The sequence below is a fragment of the Habropoda laboriosa genome, unplaced genomic scaffold (assembly GCF_001263275.1).
Source record: "Habropoda laboriosa isolate 0110345459 unplaced genomic scaffold, ASM126327v1 scaffold38, whole genome shotgun sequence".
In the NCBI taxonomy this organism is placed as follows: domain Eukaryota; kingdom Metazoa; phylum Arthropoda; class Insecta; order Hymenoptera; family Apidae; genus Habropoda; species Habropoda laboriosa.
The window spans coordinates 244,283-260,050 of record NW_017100163.1 but is presented as its reverse complement, the minus strand read 5'-3'; the positions used below and the strand labels follow the sequence as shown (position 1 = coordinate 260,050).

The 15,768-nt window shown below is 36.9% G+C and overlaps 1 protein-coding gene across 3 annotated transcripts in view; it reads left to right on the top strand.

The window, feature by feature from the left end:
* The window catches only part of LOC108578521 (sodium channel protein para), a 54,093-nt gene extending 39,814 nt beyond the window's left edge, over positions 1–14,279 (top strand). For 2 of the 3 annotated variants that reach the window (XM_017941875.1, XM_017941874.1), the window contains exons 22-28: positions 2,986–3,108; positions 7,949–8,071; positions 8,464–8,658; positions 8,748–8,993; positions 10,050–10,320; positions 11,543–11,847; positions 13,371–14,153. In XM_017941875.1, the coding sequence (XP_017797364.1) occupies positions 2,986–3,108; positions 7,949–8,071; positions 8,464–8,658; positions 8,748–8,993; positions 10,050–10,320; positions 11,543–11,847; positions 13,371–14,153 (2,046 nt within the window). Of the gene's footprint in view, positions 1–106; positions 230–2,985; positions 3,109–7,948; positions 8,072–8,463; positions 8,659–8,747; positions 8,994–10,049; positions 10,321–11,542; positions 11,848–13,370 lie in introns of all 3 variants that reach the window. The other variant, XM_017941873.1, reaches the window with a different exon arrangement.
* Positions 14,280–15,768: the final 1,489 nt, after the last annotated feature.

Below are 15,768 nucleotides of genomic sequence, written 5' to 3'. Positions count from 1 at the left end.
TCCCTCGTGCTGGATTACGCTCTAATTCAATCGTCTCTTCGTATAATTACCGATACTCATGTGTCATGTCACGTTCCATCTGATCAATATTTGATGATGATGATAGCTCTCACTGATCAACTTGGGCGCGATCTGGGCAGGCGCCGCAGACATCCCGGCCTTCCGTTCCATGAGAACACTGAGGGCCTTGAGGCCTTTACGAGCGGTTTCACGATGGGAGGGCATGAGAGTAAGTCATCAAGGTCGACAAGAAACAACAGCAACAAAAAGAAAAACGTAAAAAAAAAAAAAGATCGGCCTGATCCGGTGATGTGACGACCTTTATCCAATCATGGAAATCTGACGGACTTTGAACGGAAATTTTCTAAAGTTTTTCAATGTCCCTAATTTTCTGTATATTTTTTTTTTGTCTTTTACTTCAGAAAAATCAATATTTTCAGTCAATATCAGCGAAGACAATGTCCTCATGATTTTCTGAAAATTGGATGATTTTTTCATAGATACATAAAAATAGGATTTTTTCAACCTTCAATCCGTCACGTTTACCATGAGATTTTGGTTTTTCGACGAGTTGATACGAGACAGAAAAAAAAATAAATAAAAGAAGGGAACAATATGTAGAAACCGAGGGAAAAATGTGACGAAAGGGAACATGATCGCTACAGTGATTGTAGCATTGTACTCTATGGTGTGCTTTCCGGTGTGCAGAAGTACACTGGTGTCTCTACTTGGTGTCTGCACTGATATTGGAGTTTTTGTCGTACTAGCTACCGCCTATGTACGCCTTTCCTAACAGTCTTTTGGCACAGTGATCGTTGTGCAAAGTACAGTGTATCTATACATATGAACTATATATATATATACATACAAACATACATAAATAAATATGTATATATATATATACATGCATACACATATTATATTGCTTTGTGTGTAATGTACAATCTTCCTTGTGTGTTAATGTGCGCGTGTGTACTACGTACGTATATACTATATTTATACGCGTGTAATTTGAATCTTGGTTATCAGGATGTTGGTTTTTTGACGTTGCAACGCACCATGGTACCACTTCTTCGAATATCTTAGAAGTGATGGAATATAATATAGTAGAAACTAATTTTAAAGCTGAACTGTACATACAGAATATTTTTATTGTTATCAACAAAACAGAAATATGTTTCAGAAACGAACGAGAAATTGATTGTAGAAGACTTCATTCTCTTTTTTCGTATCATTAATAGTAACAACGATGCTTTTTACGGTATAATTTAAGGGAACGGGTCAGTGAAAGAAATATTTAGTAGCGAATGCGACATTTTTCGTTTTTCGATTAGGACTGAATCATAGCTAAGGTATACTTTATGTGACCCAGACTAAGGTTTCGGGTTCTTATTTCTTCAGGCTTCTGTCGACATGCTTATACGTATAAAATTTGACACCTGACCAATCTTACAACCTCGTTATATCTCTTCCATCGACTATACAATTGAACATCTTTTTACTAAAATAAAACTAGAACATTTCCTAAACGTTTTGTGCTAATCAGAATGTTTTTCAGACAAGTTTATGTGCATCAAAAGTAAATTCAACACAAGCCTCTCGCGCGTGATGCAATGCAAAATGAATTAAAAAAGCAAAGTGACATAATTTTTAAAATCATGCTTTTTAAATGATAAATGTAGGTGATTTTACGCGAAAATAAAGGAAAACAAAATAGACGAAATTAGAAAACCTCCAAAACACGAAAAATTGATCTACTCTGATTTACGATTAATCACAGATTATGGAACAACTAAATTGTTCAATAAAATATAACTAGTACCAGGTGCATTGCAACTGCAAGTATGACGAACCTTTTCATCTGTTTCAGGACGGAGCCGACTATCATGCTCGTAACCAATAATCATATCAAATCATTCATTGCTCTCTGCATTGTCGATCGTGCGCAGTTGTGTGCGTATAATCACAATCTACCCAATAATAAAAATCTGATTTCGACTTTCTGATTTTTACATATTCGATGAATTTGAAATTTTCAGAGTATGCGTATGCTCAAAATTTTAGACCGATATCTGAAAAATCAATCGAATTGCATAAGTTTGCACAAAAGTTGCTAGCTTCAAACGCGTTTCTCTCAAGTTATCTCAAATTATTTCCGGAAGTAATTCACAGATTTGCTTCAGATTTGGACAAGTTTTATTCTTAAAGGCATTATACAATACTTGACTACTTGATTTTCCAAACATACGGTCTTACTTTTTTTTTACAATTAAACAAAACATTCAATAAAGCTGAAAATCATAAATTTGTTTGTTCAAATGGTTGTGATTTTGTAACAAAATGCAAAGTTAAAAATCAAAGGTGGTCAATGATTTCTTAATTCGATTTATTTTTAAGATTCGTTTGATTTTTGATTTTCAAGCGTACTGTTTAGCCTGTACCAGGTGGTAAAACTCGTGAAAAATACGTTTTTGTGTAAGAATATTAAAAACGATTATACGCAAACAGGTGTGACACGATGTCTCCATTTTTCTGTTCACTGTGAACCGCTACGTGTGCCATACCTGGTTTCTATCAATGTCTCTTCTCGTCCCCCTGCTCTGGATATTTGTTGTATCTACGATGTGTATTATACACTGTTTAAATGGAACGATCTCCACAGATGGGACGGACTCCTATGTTACTTTTGATCCTCTTCAATGGACTCCTCGATCCATCGACAGGAAGTCGAGAGAAACGAAGTGACGCGTCGACGGTCAACCTTAACCCATTCTCTTTCTCCTCCCCCCCACCCCCTTTCTTCTGTATATCTATATTTATCTATCTTTTTCTTTCTCTTTATATCACTGTTTCTCTCTTAATTTTTAATATTTGACATTTTAAAAATAATAATGATAATGATGATTGATGATGATGATGATAAAATCGTTTCGCGAGTAGCCTGTCTACCTGTTGCTGTGATCCGCTCTCGTTTCTCGCTCGCAGGTGTCACTCATTAACTTCGTAGCGTCGCTCTGTGGCGCTGGCGGGATCCAAGCCTTCAAAACAATGAGGACCCTAAGGGCCCTAAGGCCACTCAGGGCGATGTCTAGAATGCAGGGAATGCGGGTATGTAGCCCACAGTCTCAGCAGACCTTGCCGATTACTTTTCTTATTCCGTTCCCGTCGAATCGATCATTCTCTTTTTATGGAGGACGAATCGAGCCTCCGAGTTGGGCATATCTCTTGGACATTTTTTTTCTTTCTTTAATAGATATTGTCAGAGAAAATAACGAGGTAGAAATTTGTCATTGAATGGAACCTTATTGTTTGTTTTGTATTGTGATTGTAGTTTATGATATTTAAGGAAATTATGCGATAATTGGCAATTTAAAGATGTAGGAAGTTGTGAACTGTAGATAAGATTTAAGCAATTCATGACCACGTGAACTGTGTCATTCGTTGGAAATGAGAAGGTAACGAAGTTAGTAAGATGGAGTAAGTTATTTATGTATAAGTATAACAGATGGGATTCGAGTAAAGTTTTAATAATGCCCAACTCTATTGAAAATTTTCGATTCGTTCATATATTCGATTCAATTGTCCTCGATGCCGTCGAAAACTCTGAACTATAGAGTAGTAAAATTTTAATTCTAATTAGCCGCATTTTTTATTTGAACTCTTTGTAGAAAGCAATTAAAAATTGTTTCTAAGGACAATGATATTCAAAGACGGCGGCATCGTTTATCTTTTTTTTTATCGCGAGACTCGACTTGTTTACTCCGTGTCACAATTAATGAAAGGATTGATAGAATAACTCTTCGGTCTCGCCGTGTCGAAGGCTCGATTCCTTTTGCACGTAAACATACGTAGGGCGATCGCGAATGCACTTGAGCTTAAAACTGCGAATGTTTAAACGGCACGTAGACTCGTTCTTTATAGACAACTCTCGCGAAATATGCACCTTAGAGGACACGCATATGCCACTGTCCATAAATTTGGGGCAAACGAAATTTCATCCTGTCACAAACTGTTTCAATACTCGAAACAAGATCCTGAACTACAGAATTCTACAACTGAATGTACAAATAAAAATTTATAAAATGCGAAAAGAAAATTAATGTAAAAATGTTACTTGTGAAAAATGAAACGAAGGAAACGACAATTAAGTATATACTTTATACATTTTGAATTATTATTATTCCAAATATTTTCCACTCCAATATAATATGGAGGAATTCTAAGAATTGAAGAAGTATAAAAAATTCATTGAAAATTGAAGACTTTGCTGCAAGAAGAGGACAGTTACAAATGTATTAACTTTTCGAAAACTGATGAAAACAGTGTTAATACAATATTTTCGGACACATATTCGAAGTATTTTACAGACTCGTAAGTTTTGTTACTAAGCAAAAATATCTTGTCTCTATGGCAAGGTGAATGTTAAAAATTTGAAGCTACTCCCTTTTTGCACCAAATTGTAGAAAAATCCACATATCTCGAGTAAATACCATTTATACGTTATTAAACTATATATTAGTACATGGGAACATATCAGAAAACATCAATCTACACAAATTTAGAAGAATTAGGGGAAAAGAATAGGGTGCATCCTTGTATAAATCTATTCAGAATTATTTTTCATTCTATTTCAGCAAATTACGAAGCTGTCTCCTTTTTGCAGCAAAGTCTTCGATTCAGAAAACTGTTTCTTATTCATCTTTCAATTTCTAAAGCTCCGCGCGGCTCGGTGATTTGAACGCCGGCAACAACAATGACACTCTCGCCACGTGAATCTCGACAAAGTGTGATAAAAGTTTGTGCAACTTTAAACCGTTCTTACGCAACAATTGTCATTAACCTTCTAGTAGTGAGATCATGATTTGAAATCACATACTGCTCTATCGGTAAATTACTTAAAATGGTAGAAAAAAATAAATTCTATTTTTCAAATGTAATTTAATGAAATATAATTTATGACAGAATTCGAAATTTTTGGAAATATATTTATGAAAAAATTATAAATGAATTTTAGTTAAGATAGTTTTTTCCTAGTTAACTTCTTGCCTGAAAAGTTTGGACGACGTATATGTGATACCGATGTGAATACTAGAAGGTTTAAAGTGATGAAATGATTCCCCAAATTTATGAATGACAATATACTTATTTAGATATTATCTCGATCAACGTGCCTCAACAACGTGCCTCATCTCTAGAGTACTACTTGTCTCAATATACTCGAAACGCAAGACAAACAACACACGTATTATACCTACATATACATACTTGTGACTACTTACATCGGTTTAATTAAACAGTTTATATCTCATTACAGACATAAAATGATTCTACATTACTGTAATACAAGGTCGCTGAGATACTGGGCGTAGACTTACTATCATGCCCACGCCCTGACACTATCTTATCCTATCTTATTATACAGTAGTTCGTAGCTACTATTTTTCAGCCTATAAATATGAACGTGTATATGTAATATTTCATAAGTGTTTTTTTTTTTCTGTTGATTTTTCAATCTATTTTTCTTTCTTCGTTATTTACGCATGAAGTCTTGTTGCTTGTCGCTGATATTAGATTGGTGCATATGAAACTGCATATGAAATATGAAATAGGGAAGTTTGAGTGCAGATATTTGTTTTGCCTTTTAAGTATTTCGTTTGATCAGAATAATCGACAAACTGAGTTTTTGCGATACTGCTCGAGTCGTTTTGGTGAACATCAAATTCTACCAACAGTCGCAACATTTCAGGATACAATTAAGCGATTTGGCCAATTGTGTTCTTCATTTTCGAAGTTTTTCGAAACAATGTCTAATGGTCCCTCTAGAGATAGTTCTTTCCTCTAATCGATCAGTTACTCGTCTTGCTGTTTCAGTTTCACTGACAAGAGACATCACCCAACCAACACACGCCAATTTTAATCAAATGTTGTATACAGCTAGAGAATCCGAAAATATTGGACAGCATTTTTTTTTTAGTTACTAATATTCATTATTGGAATTGGAAAATTATTAGTTGGAATATCTCGAAAAATCTTGTCTTGTTTTTTTTTTTACGAGAGATGACATGATATAAACGAAATTTGGGCAAGATCATACATGACGCTACCATAACTGAAAATATCATATTTTTGTAAATATTTTCTATATGACGAAATGATTCTCACAAACACATGTTTTCCCAATTTTCGAAAATTGCTACAAAGTGAGAAAAGGTCGATACTCGCTCAGCGGGAATACAGCATTTCACTTGACCTCTTATGAAGTTTCCCTACTTTTCAACTTATGAAACATAATTGCCCTAATCTGCTGCGAAACCATTTGTTCAAAAATACTTCTTCTTGAAGACTGAAGAATGATTGTATTTTGTCAATTTTGCAAGCTGGTGTTAGTAATTGTCATTGTGTCCTCACCATAAACAAAACAACTGTTACGTTATACGCAATTAGCAATTTCATATGCACCAACCCAATAAATCGCTGAATTCCGCACGCAATGACGCATTCAGATAAAAGAATCAGTGTTACGCTTTTCTACGCCACTTGCTGATGCTTTCGTTTAGTTACCCGCATAATTATGCGCACACTTGTATCTTGGTCTCAAAGCAAACGTTGAGTATATACGCACGTCACGTCACATCGATCAATGATCAGGCAAATCGATACTTGTTCCATTATTTGATTATTCATTGGTTTCAATCAAATTCGCGGAGAACACAGAGGCACTCTTTGTGTCCGTCTCCTTCTACTTCTTTCCTCTTTTTTTTTCTAATTTTTTTATTTTCAATTCGTTTGAGGATCTATGATGTCGGTGTATTGATAATACGTACATGTTCGAGTGGTGTAACTGTAAGAAATTAAACGTGGTAATCGATGGTGTAAGTATGCAAGGTTTACCTCGGTTCACTGTTCCATAGAAAAGAGAGGGAAAGATTGTTCCGTGTAAATTGTTTGCGAAGTAAACGAATCAAGAAAAAAATTCGATCGACTCTGTTTCCTGATTTGATCCTGTGTAATCGTGAAAAATCGAGCGAATCGAGCAGAAATGTCGCGACCGTTTTCGAAAATCGATTAAATCGTCCATCACGAATTTGTAGGACTTTGTAGCCTGGATTATTAATTATTAATCAAATGATTAATAATTCCAATTGAGTCCAATTGTTTCTGTGTTCCAACGTTTCGCCAACATGGCAACTAGCGTCATCTAGGTTCAAAAAACACCCTTCTTAATATTTTCACTATGAATTTCATTGAACGGTTATCAATATCCGACTATTTTGCAAAAATCTTTCCACATTATTGCAATACAAATCGATGCAACACAAAATAAGTGATAAATTCAATTTGTTTAGATTTTTGACTGACAAGGGAACATCTCGAAGTGATAAATCACCGATTTTTATGAAACTTTGGTATATGGTAGTACTAAAAAAAATCTTCGATGCGTATTTTCTTTTTTTATCAGCAAACGTCCACATTGAAGTTTGGATCAGTACGTGGAAAAATATTAGAGATAGAGAAATGGAATAAATAGAGAAATTTTGTATTTTTTAAGGACGAATTTGATTGCCTAAACAAATTTGAAAAAAACCCATTTGTGAGAATGAAATCCTCCATTGCTGTTAACGTTAATTTCATTTTATTGGCAGAACATTTCTGCTGTTCAAATTAATTTTACTTAAACTGTTTTTTTTTTTCTCCATTTGAATTCACAAAGATAACACAACATTCTTACTTCCTTTCGCTCGATGTTTCATCGTTTCTCGTAGTTTGTCGCAAAAGGACTATTAGAAGATTAAACTGCACATACGATTCAGATCGTAATACACGGCGTAGATATACATATAGAGGCGCGTAGAGATGCATAGAAACGCATACTTGAGCACATAGAAAGACAAAATTCGCATAATTGGCCTTTCTGTCAGATACTTTAACAACGCTTTTTGTCTCGCAGGTAGTCGTCAACGCTTTGGTTCAAGCCATTCCATCCATTTTCAACGTGTTGCTGGTGTGTCTTATCTTCTGGTTGATCTTCGCCATTATGGGTGTACAACTTTTTGCTGGCAAATATTTCAAGGTACATAACAATAAAAAGAAAAATCAGTCCATATTTGTATAACCGTGTTTCATAATTCTGTATAATTTTTCTAATCTTAACGATCATACTTAATTCAACTTGATGATATAAATTTTTTAACGAAAGACTTACTGATTAAAAAGTTTCAAATATGATAACACATTGTAATATAACGAATAACATATCAAAAGTTTGGAAATGATTGCATTTGTAATTCCCTGGAATTATTAAGAATTAGATAAGAAAAAATTAATGTAAAACATGTATTATTTACAACAATAGTTACAAGCAATTTAAATCATAAAAAAAGTGAACATTTTTTTGACCACATTTGATCATCTTAGAGAGAACACAAAAAGGTTAATCAGTGCTCTGTTTTGCGACTGTTGCAGTGCGTAGACGCGAACAAAACAACACTCAGCTACGAAATAATCCCCGATCGAAATGCCTGTTTGGCTGAGAATTACACCTGGGAGAATTCTCCGATGAATTTCGACCACGTAGGAAAAGCGTATCTATGCTTGTTCCAAGTGGCCACGTTTAAAGGATGGATTCAGATCATGAACGACGCCATTGATTCTAGGGAGGTGAGCGTATCGATGCAATTAAATCGTACAATTGAAAAAAGTTCTCAATTAGAAAAGTATAATTGCACTTCTGTCTCTCTTTCTTCTAGCTCAACAAACAACCAATTCGTGAAACGAACATCTACATGTATTTCTATTTTGTATTCTTCATTATATTCGGATCGTTTTTTACCCTTAATCTATTCATTGGTGTGATCATCGACAACTTCAACGAGCAAAAGAAAAAGGCAGGTGGTTCCCTCGAAATGTTCATGACAGAAGATCAGAAGAAATATTACAATGCCATGAAAAAGATGGGTAGCAAGAAACCACTCAAGGCCATTCCACGTCCAAGAGTAAGCATAAAATATATTAAAACCATTTGGGACCAACTTGTTTTACTTATTCCTAGCCATTTACTCTAAAATAAATGCATTAATCTTTTAGCCGTAGCAGACGTTAGATATTCAATCGCGGCCGTGAAATCTTTTCTTTTGACTGTATCGTTTTAAAATTTGTTTTATTAAATTAAGGAATCATACTAGTAATCACGCCGAAAATTTCGGCAATATTCAGGATTTTGCTTTCAGTGTGTACAATGAATAACAATATCAAACTTTTTCACTTATTAAAGCTTTTCACTATAAAACAATTTTTTAAATAGCTTTTTAATTGCTTGTTTGTCGGACGATGAAGTCAAGGCAGCAATGAAGTTCTTCATCAAAAGTAGACCGGCAGAATTCTTTGTTGACGGAATGAGAAAACTTGTCACGCGTTGGCAAAAATGTATCGAAGTTAACGGCGATTATTTTGTAGCTAAAGAATTGTACTTCCATTTCGATAGCTGCTTTTGTTCTCGAGATACAAGCGAGTGTGCATTATCTATCAGCCGACCCTCATACATACATATACATATGTGTAATACGTCTAAGAAAATGCACAGTTTGCGTATTTAAAGTGTAAAATTGGTAAATCTACAAATATTAAAAATAGAGAGGATAGCGGATGATGCTTCAACAGAATGGTGATAGCGAACGTGTTAAATTTATATATATATTTTTAAGTTAATTTGAACGACTACTAACATATTCCCATATGGGATCAAAATGGTCCCAAATGGATTATAACTCTAGATATTAAAAATCTACTCAGGTAATATTCTTCTCTGCGTTTATGAGAATCATCAGTAAGTTTTGTTACGGTACGTTTATGTTTCTTTTTGAATTTTATGTGTAGCTGAAAATAATCATAATTATTAACTGACCAAGGTTGGTGAACATTTTGAATTGTGAAATTTTAGCAGTGAACCACTTTAGATAATTTAATTTAATAATCACACAAATTGTTCTTCTACTTATATTTTTCAATTTAAATAGTTATTATTTTAACGTGGACACTTTATTTATTTCCAGTGGAGGCCACAGGCGATAGTGTTTGAAATAGTAACGGATAAAAAGTTCGATATGGTAATCATGTTGTTCATCGGGCTGAACATGCTGACGATGACGTTGGACCATTATCAACAGACCCAGACTTTCAGCTATGCTCTGGATTCTCTGAACATGATATTCATTGTGATATTCACCAGCGAGTGTCTCATGAAGATCTTCGCCCTGCGTTACCACTATTTCAAGGAGCCATGGAACCTCTTTGATTTTGTTGTTGTTATATTGTCAATATTAGGTAATGTAATGTAATGATTAGTTCAGTCGTATGGCCCAAGTGAAATTGATACAAAGTTGATCAAAAAATGAATCCTGTTAGCTTTTCGATCACACAACATACTCTTCTTCTTCTTCCTCTTCTTTTCTACAATTAGTAATGCAAACGAGCATGTTAAGTCTCACCTCTACTGCACGCAAAACTAGTACCATTTTGCAAACGAAATAAAAAGAAAAAAGCGGACAGGATTAATATTTCACGTGTGCCGCAACGACTGATCAGCGTCATTACGTTACGTAGCCTTACATTGATGTTCGTATACGATCCTCTGTCTCCCATCCTGTATAATCCTCGCTCCTATGAGATTATAAACATGTGGCTAGTCAGAAAATTCAGCATTATAACTCTCAAAATATTTCTAATTTTGTCTAAAAAATAGTCTGAACAACTGCAAGAATGTTTAATATCTATATTCTTGATGAGATATAATGTTGTTTCTGACTGGATTTACACATGTTAATTGATCTAAAGACGATCGTTAGTCAAAGAATCGGGTAAGAGCGGGTCTGTATTACGAGAATTTTTTTCCAAATTAGTTTCTTATTAGAGAAAAATAATACGATTGCTAGTGTGCTCATCTTCAAACTTGCCTAACATAATGATTCACGGCATTGATACATATTTTTTTTTTCTTTTTCTTATGCAGCACCGCGTGTGACATAACGAGTGATCGAGCTTTAATCAACTATTTTGATTTTTCGATCAACCTCAGTGCATGTTACTCTTCCTCTCACAGGGTAGTCAAAGAAATTATATTAGAGAACTAGGGTTGATAGTCCTTAGGACTACGTGATGCATGGTTTTTTTTTTTTAAATCTTTTCGAACCATACATAGCATCATGCATCATATCTCTTGAATCTTCTTATCGGTAAAACTGAACGAGTAAAAAGGACAAAGAATCACTATTAGGCTTATTCTCATTATTATTGTATATACATACATTACATCGCTTAAAGATTAACTTAGTAATGGGAATGCATCATTTTTTACTATACTTAATCTACAGTGATAATAGTCCCACGTGCAAGAACTTAGAGCACCCATCAATTTAGAGAGCACCTAACCTTAACCTAGATTGCACTTGACTCTTCTCCTTTCTTATTAACAACTAATATAGTAATAATGCAATACAGTTGAATCTAATGGACTTATTGATATTGAATTTACACATGTTCCCTTTAGGTCTGGTTCTCAGTGACATTATTGAGAAATACTTCGTATCACCGACGTTGCTTCGTGTAGTAAGGGTGGCAAAAGTCGGTCGTGTGCTTCGACTCGTGAAAGGTGCCAAGGGTATTCGAACTCTTCTCTTCGCCCTGGCGATGTCATTACCAGCTCTCTTCAATATTTGCCTATTACTGTTTTTGGTGATGTTTATCTTCGCGATTTTTGGAATGTCGTTCTTCATGCACGTGAAAGACAAAAGCGGACTGGACGATGTGTACAACTTTAAAACGTTCGGACAGTCGATGATATTGCTATTCCAGGTAACGAAACACCATTTGATATCACCTTTAATTCTTTGCATTCCACTAATATTAATAATACGCACCATAATATGAAAAACTTTAAAATGGGAAATTCAAGTTTTATTTATATTAAAATAAAATAAATTAACAAACGAAATGAACCTAAATAATTTCATGAATATTTATAATTTTTTTCTTTCAAAAGTTTCACTGCAAAAGTGTGCTGGAGTTGCTGCTCGATTCTTTGTAGTTTGTTTTTGGACACAGTAGTTTTAATGAAATTTGAACAAAGTGACGCATATAAAACCTGTCCCAAACGCAAACTACTGCTTTATAGTTTTATTTGGTAATAATGTATAGTTGATGGAAATGATATTTTGACCGGCAAAGCAAACTTGAGGCTTCAGGCAGGCCTTAGGTTTTATAAATGGGAGATGTAGGAGAAATTGTCACGTTTCGTTGTTAAGCCATTAATAACAGATGAGCCATGTGCTGCTTTTCGAGGCGCAGAAATGGTGGCTGTCGATCTGTGGTGGCATGCTTTTTTTCATTTCATTCAGAGATCTGTGGGCTTAACAAACAATTTTATAAAACACAGAAAACTATTTTTAATAATTCATAAATAACAAAACAATGTTTATTTTTCACCTTTCTACGTCTTAAAAAATGTTAATACATTTCCTGTGAGTCATTTGGAAATTAACGACCTTGCTATGAATATCTGTCTACGCGCCAACACAGGTAAGAAGACAAAGCGACCAAACAATCTTTAGTTTCCTGTTCTTTTATCAGCGTGCCACATTATCTAAACTATTTGCTTACATCGCAACTTCCCCTCAAGCGACAGCAGTGTAAGACCGAGAAGTTATTAGACAATGACGTCACGAGTCTCAACTTTGCTTTGCCGAACAGTAGTAAGGTCGTAACATCAGTCAGGCGTCAAAGTACACGTAAGGACTAATTCAGACGGACCACTTTAGAACCACACCACGGCTACCAAATCCGGTTACAGGATACGCCTAACAACGTCTGCTAGCGACGAGTGGTCAGCGAGTGATCCACAAGTAGTCGGCGTGTCGCACCGTGTGCGCTGTGCTCAACCACTGACGGCGACAATTTTGTAGATTTGTGTCCACGTATTGAGACGGCCGTCAAAACTGACTTTAGTTAGTGATGCGTCTGAATACTATCGTGCGGTTTCCATGTTTCATGACCGCCCGCAGGTAATTACCGTTTTAAGGTTATGGTGTGGTTCTAAAATGGTCCGTCTGAGTTAGGCCTAATCCGAACACCGTAACAGCAGTTTAAGGGAGCTAAAGAGCTCGAGTCTCGAAATGATTCTTCCATTGCAGCATACAGGATGTTTCATCTAAGTTGAACATATAAATTATTGTTGCTGTTATTGAAAGTAAGAAAAACTGACTGAAAGGAGTTTATATGATTTCAAGATGTATTACCACTTTGACGGAAACAACATTATTCCCGAAACTTGAAACTTCACTGTCACATTTCGCATGTAAAAATCATTTTAATCTGTCCAGATGTCAACGTCCGCTGGTTGGGATGGCGTCCTCGACGGCATAATAAACGAGGAGGACTGTCAGGAGCCGAACAACGAGATAGGATATCCGGGCAACTGTGGCTCGTCCACGATTGGCATCGCTTATCTTCTCTCGTACCTGGTGATCAGCTTTCTGATCGTGATAAACATGTACATCGCTGTGATCCTCGAGAATTACTCGCAGGCAACGGAGGACGTGCAAGAAGGTCTGACGGACGACGACTACGACATGTACTACGAGATCTGGCAACAGTTCGATCCGGACGGAACACAGTATATCAGATACGATCAGCTGTCCGATTTCCTGGACGTGCTCGAGCCACCGTTGCAAATACACAAGCCGAACAAGTACAAGATCGTATCGATGGATATACCCATATGCAAGGGGGACATGATGTTCTGTGTGGACATCCTGGACGCCCTCACCAAAGACTTCTTCGCGCGCAAGGGTAATCCAATCGAGGAGACGGCGGAGATCGAAGTGCAAACGCGTCCTGGCGAAACTGGTTACGAACCCGTATCCTCCACACTATGGCGGCAACGTGAAGAGTATTGCGCGCGTCTTATTCAGAACGCCTGGAGAAAGCACAAACAACAGCGTCTAGGCGGGCCCAGTGAAGAAAGCGACGACGCGGACACGGATCCACGCGTCAGACAGACCGCGGTCCTCGTCGAGAGTGACGGTTTCGTGACGAAAAACGGTCACAGGGTCGTCATTCACAGCCGATCACCGAGCGTCACCTCGAGGACCGCGGACGTCTGATCGGCGAGTACGATGTCTCCAGCACCGCCATCTATGTAACCAGCGCCACCTATGAGAGCCGGGACGCGGCAACAGGCAACGTTTGGCAGTTATCGCCAACGACCAGCCATAGATTACCAAATAGACGCGCCGCCGACCTCACATAGCGTCTGCCGTTAATACTGCTCGCGGGGAGCAGCGCCATCTCACGGACCTCGCGCGCGCGCTCTCCATCGACAGCCTTATAGTTGTATAAAGAAAAAAAAAAATACATTCCTCCAACGAGTTGCCTTTAATCCACTGTAAACGCTACGATCGTTGGGAGACACGTCGCTAGCCGAGATGAACAAGAACAGGACACAGAAGAGAGAGGAAAAGAGGATAACGTGTTTCTTTTTGTTGGGGGCGAGTCGTTCGAGAAACGGGACGCGAATAGTGAGACGACACAGAGAGAAACATAGACTGCTACGCCGCGTCGACCCATAGTCCGTGCTCGTTATCGATCGTTCGGTTCGCCCGTTCGAGGTGCAAGAGGAATATATTCGGGAAAATAAATGGAGTGATTATGGAGTTTGGTTAGAATGGATGAACATACGAAGAGGAATCGAAGGACAAGAACTGATGAATGAAAAATATAAGAATATAAGGAGAATGTAACGATAGTCGGTGTATAGAGAAGTGCACTCGACTCTGTACAACGCAACCTTCGTGTCGACTTCCCCCCCCTTCAGAACGCAAATCAGGGCTCGAAGGTTGACGTTGCAACGTGCTCAGAACTCCTGCCTTCGATGGACTTCGTTACGATACTCCTTTACCGGGGTTTCCTTCTTTTTTTTCTTTTTTTTTTTAGAGAGAGATCGTTCACGATGACGATGACGATCCGCGCCGGCTGCGTTAGCTGCACGCATACTCTCGAGACGCAATGAAACGAAATCATCTTCTCACGTGACCGACAATGAAACGAAGACCTACGTTCTACGGTGAGATAGTATATATATTGCCGCGTTCATAAAGGAAAATAACCAAAAAAAAAAATGAAAAAAAAATACAAAAATCAGCGATCGTTTCTCATATACTCTAGAGAAAAAAAGTTACACACGGTAGGGCCGATTCGTAAAATTCTATCCGCGTATATTGGGATTTTTTACATGGTTTTAACAGCGAACCGCCAACTCGCTGACAAATACACAAACGAATATATTTAAAAATGTAAAAAAAAAACACGTCAATGTTGATTCGCTGCGGTCGAGGTTCGTGGGTGACATTTGTTCATTTTTGATCGGTTATCCTGGTCATCGTACGGTGGTGTATAATAAAAGAAAAAAGAAACAAAGACGAGAGAGTTGTTGAACTTGAAACTGAGAAAGAAAAATAAAAACGACGGAACAACGGAGAAAACGAAGACATTGATGAAGACGCTGATCATAACCGACGATAATAGTGAGGATGATCATAGGACGATTTAAGATAACGATTATAATTGATGATGATGGTGAAGCAGGATGTTTAACAATATGAAATGTACGCGTAGTTTACTACATTCGCTCGGCTTGAACAAATTTTGCACAATACGGTGCGCGAATATCCGATCGCGTGGCTTTGTTTTATCTGGCCCCCTGCTTCTCTGTTCCTCTTC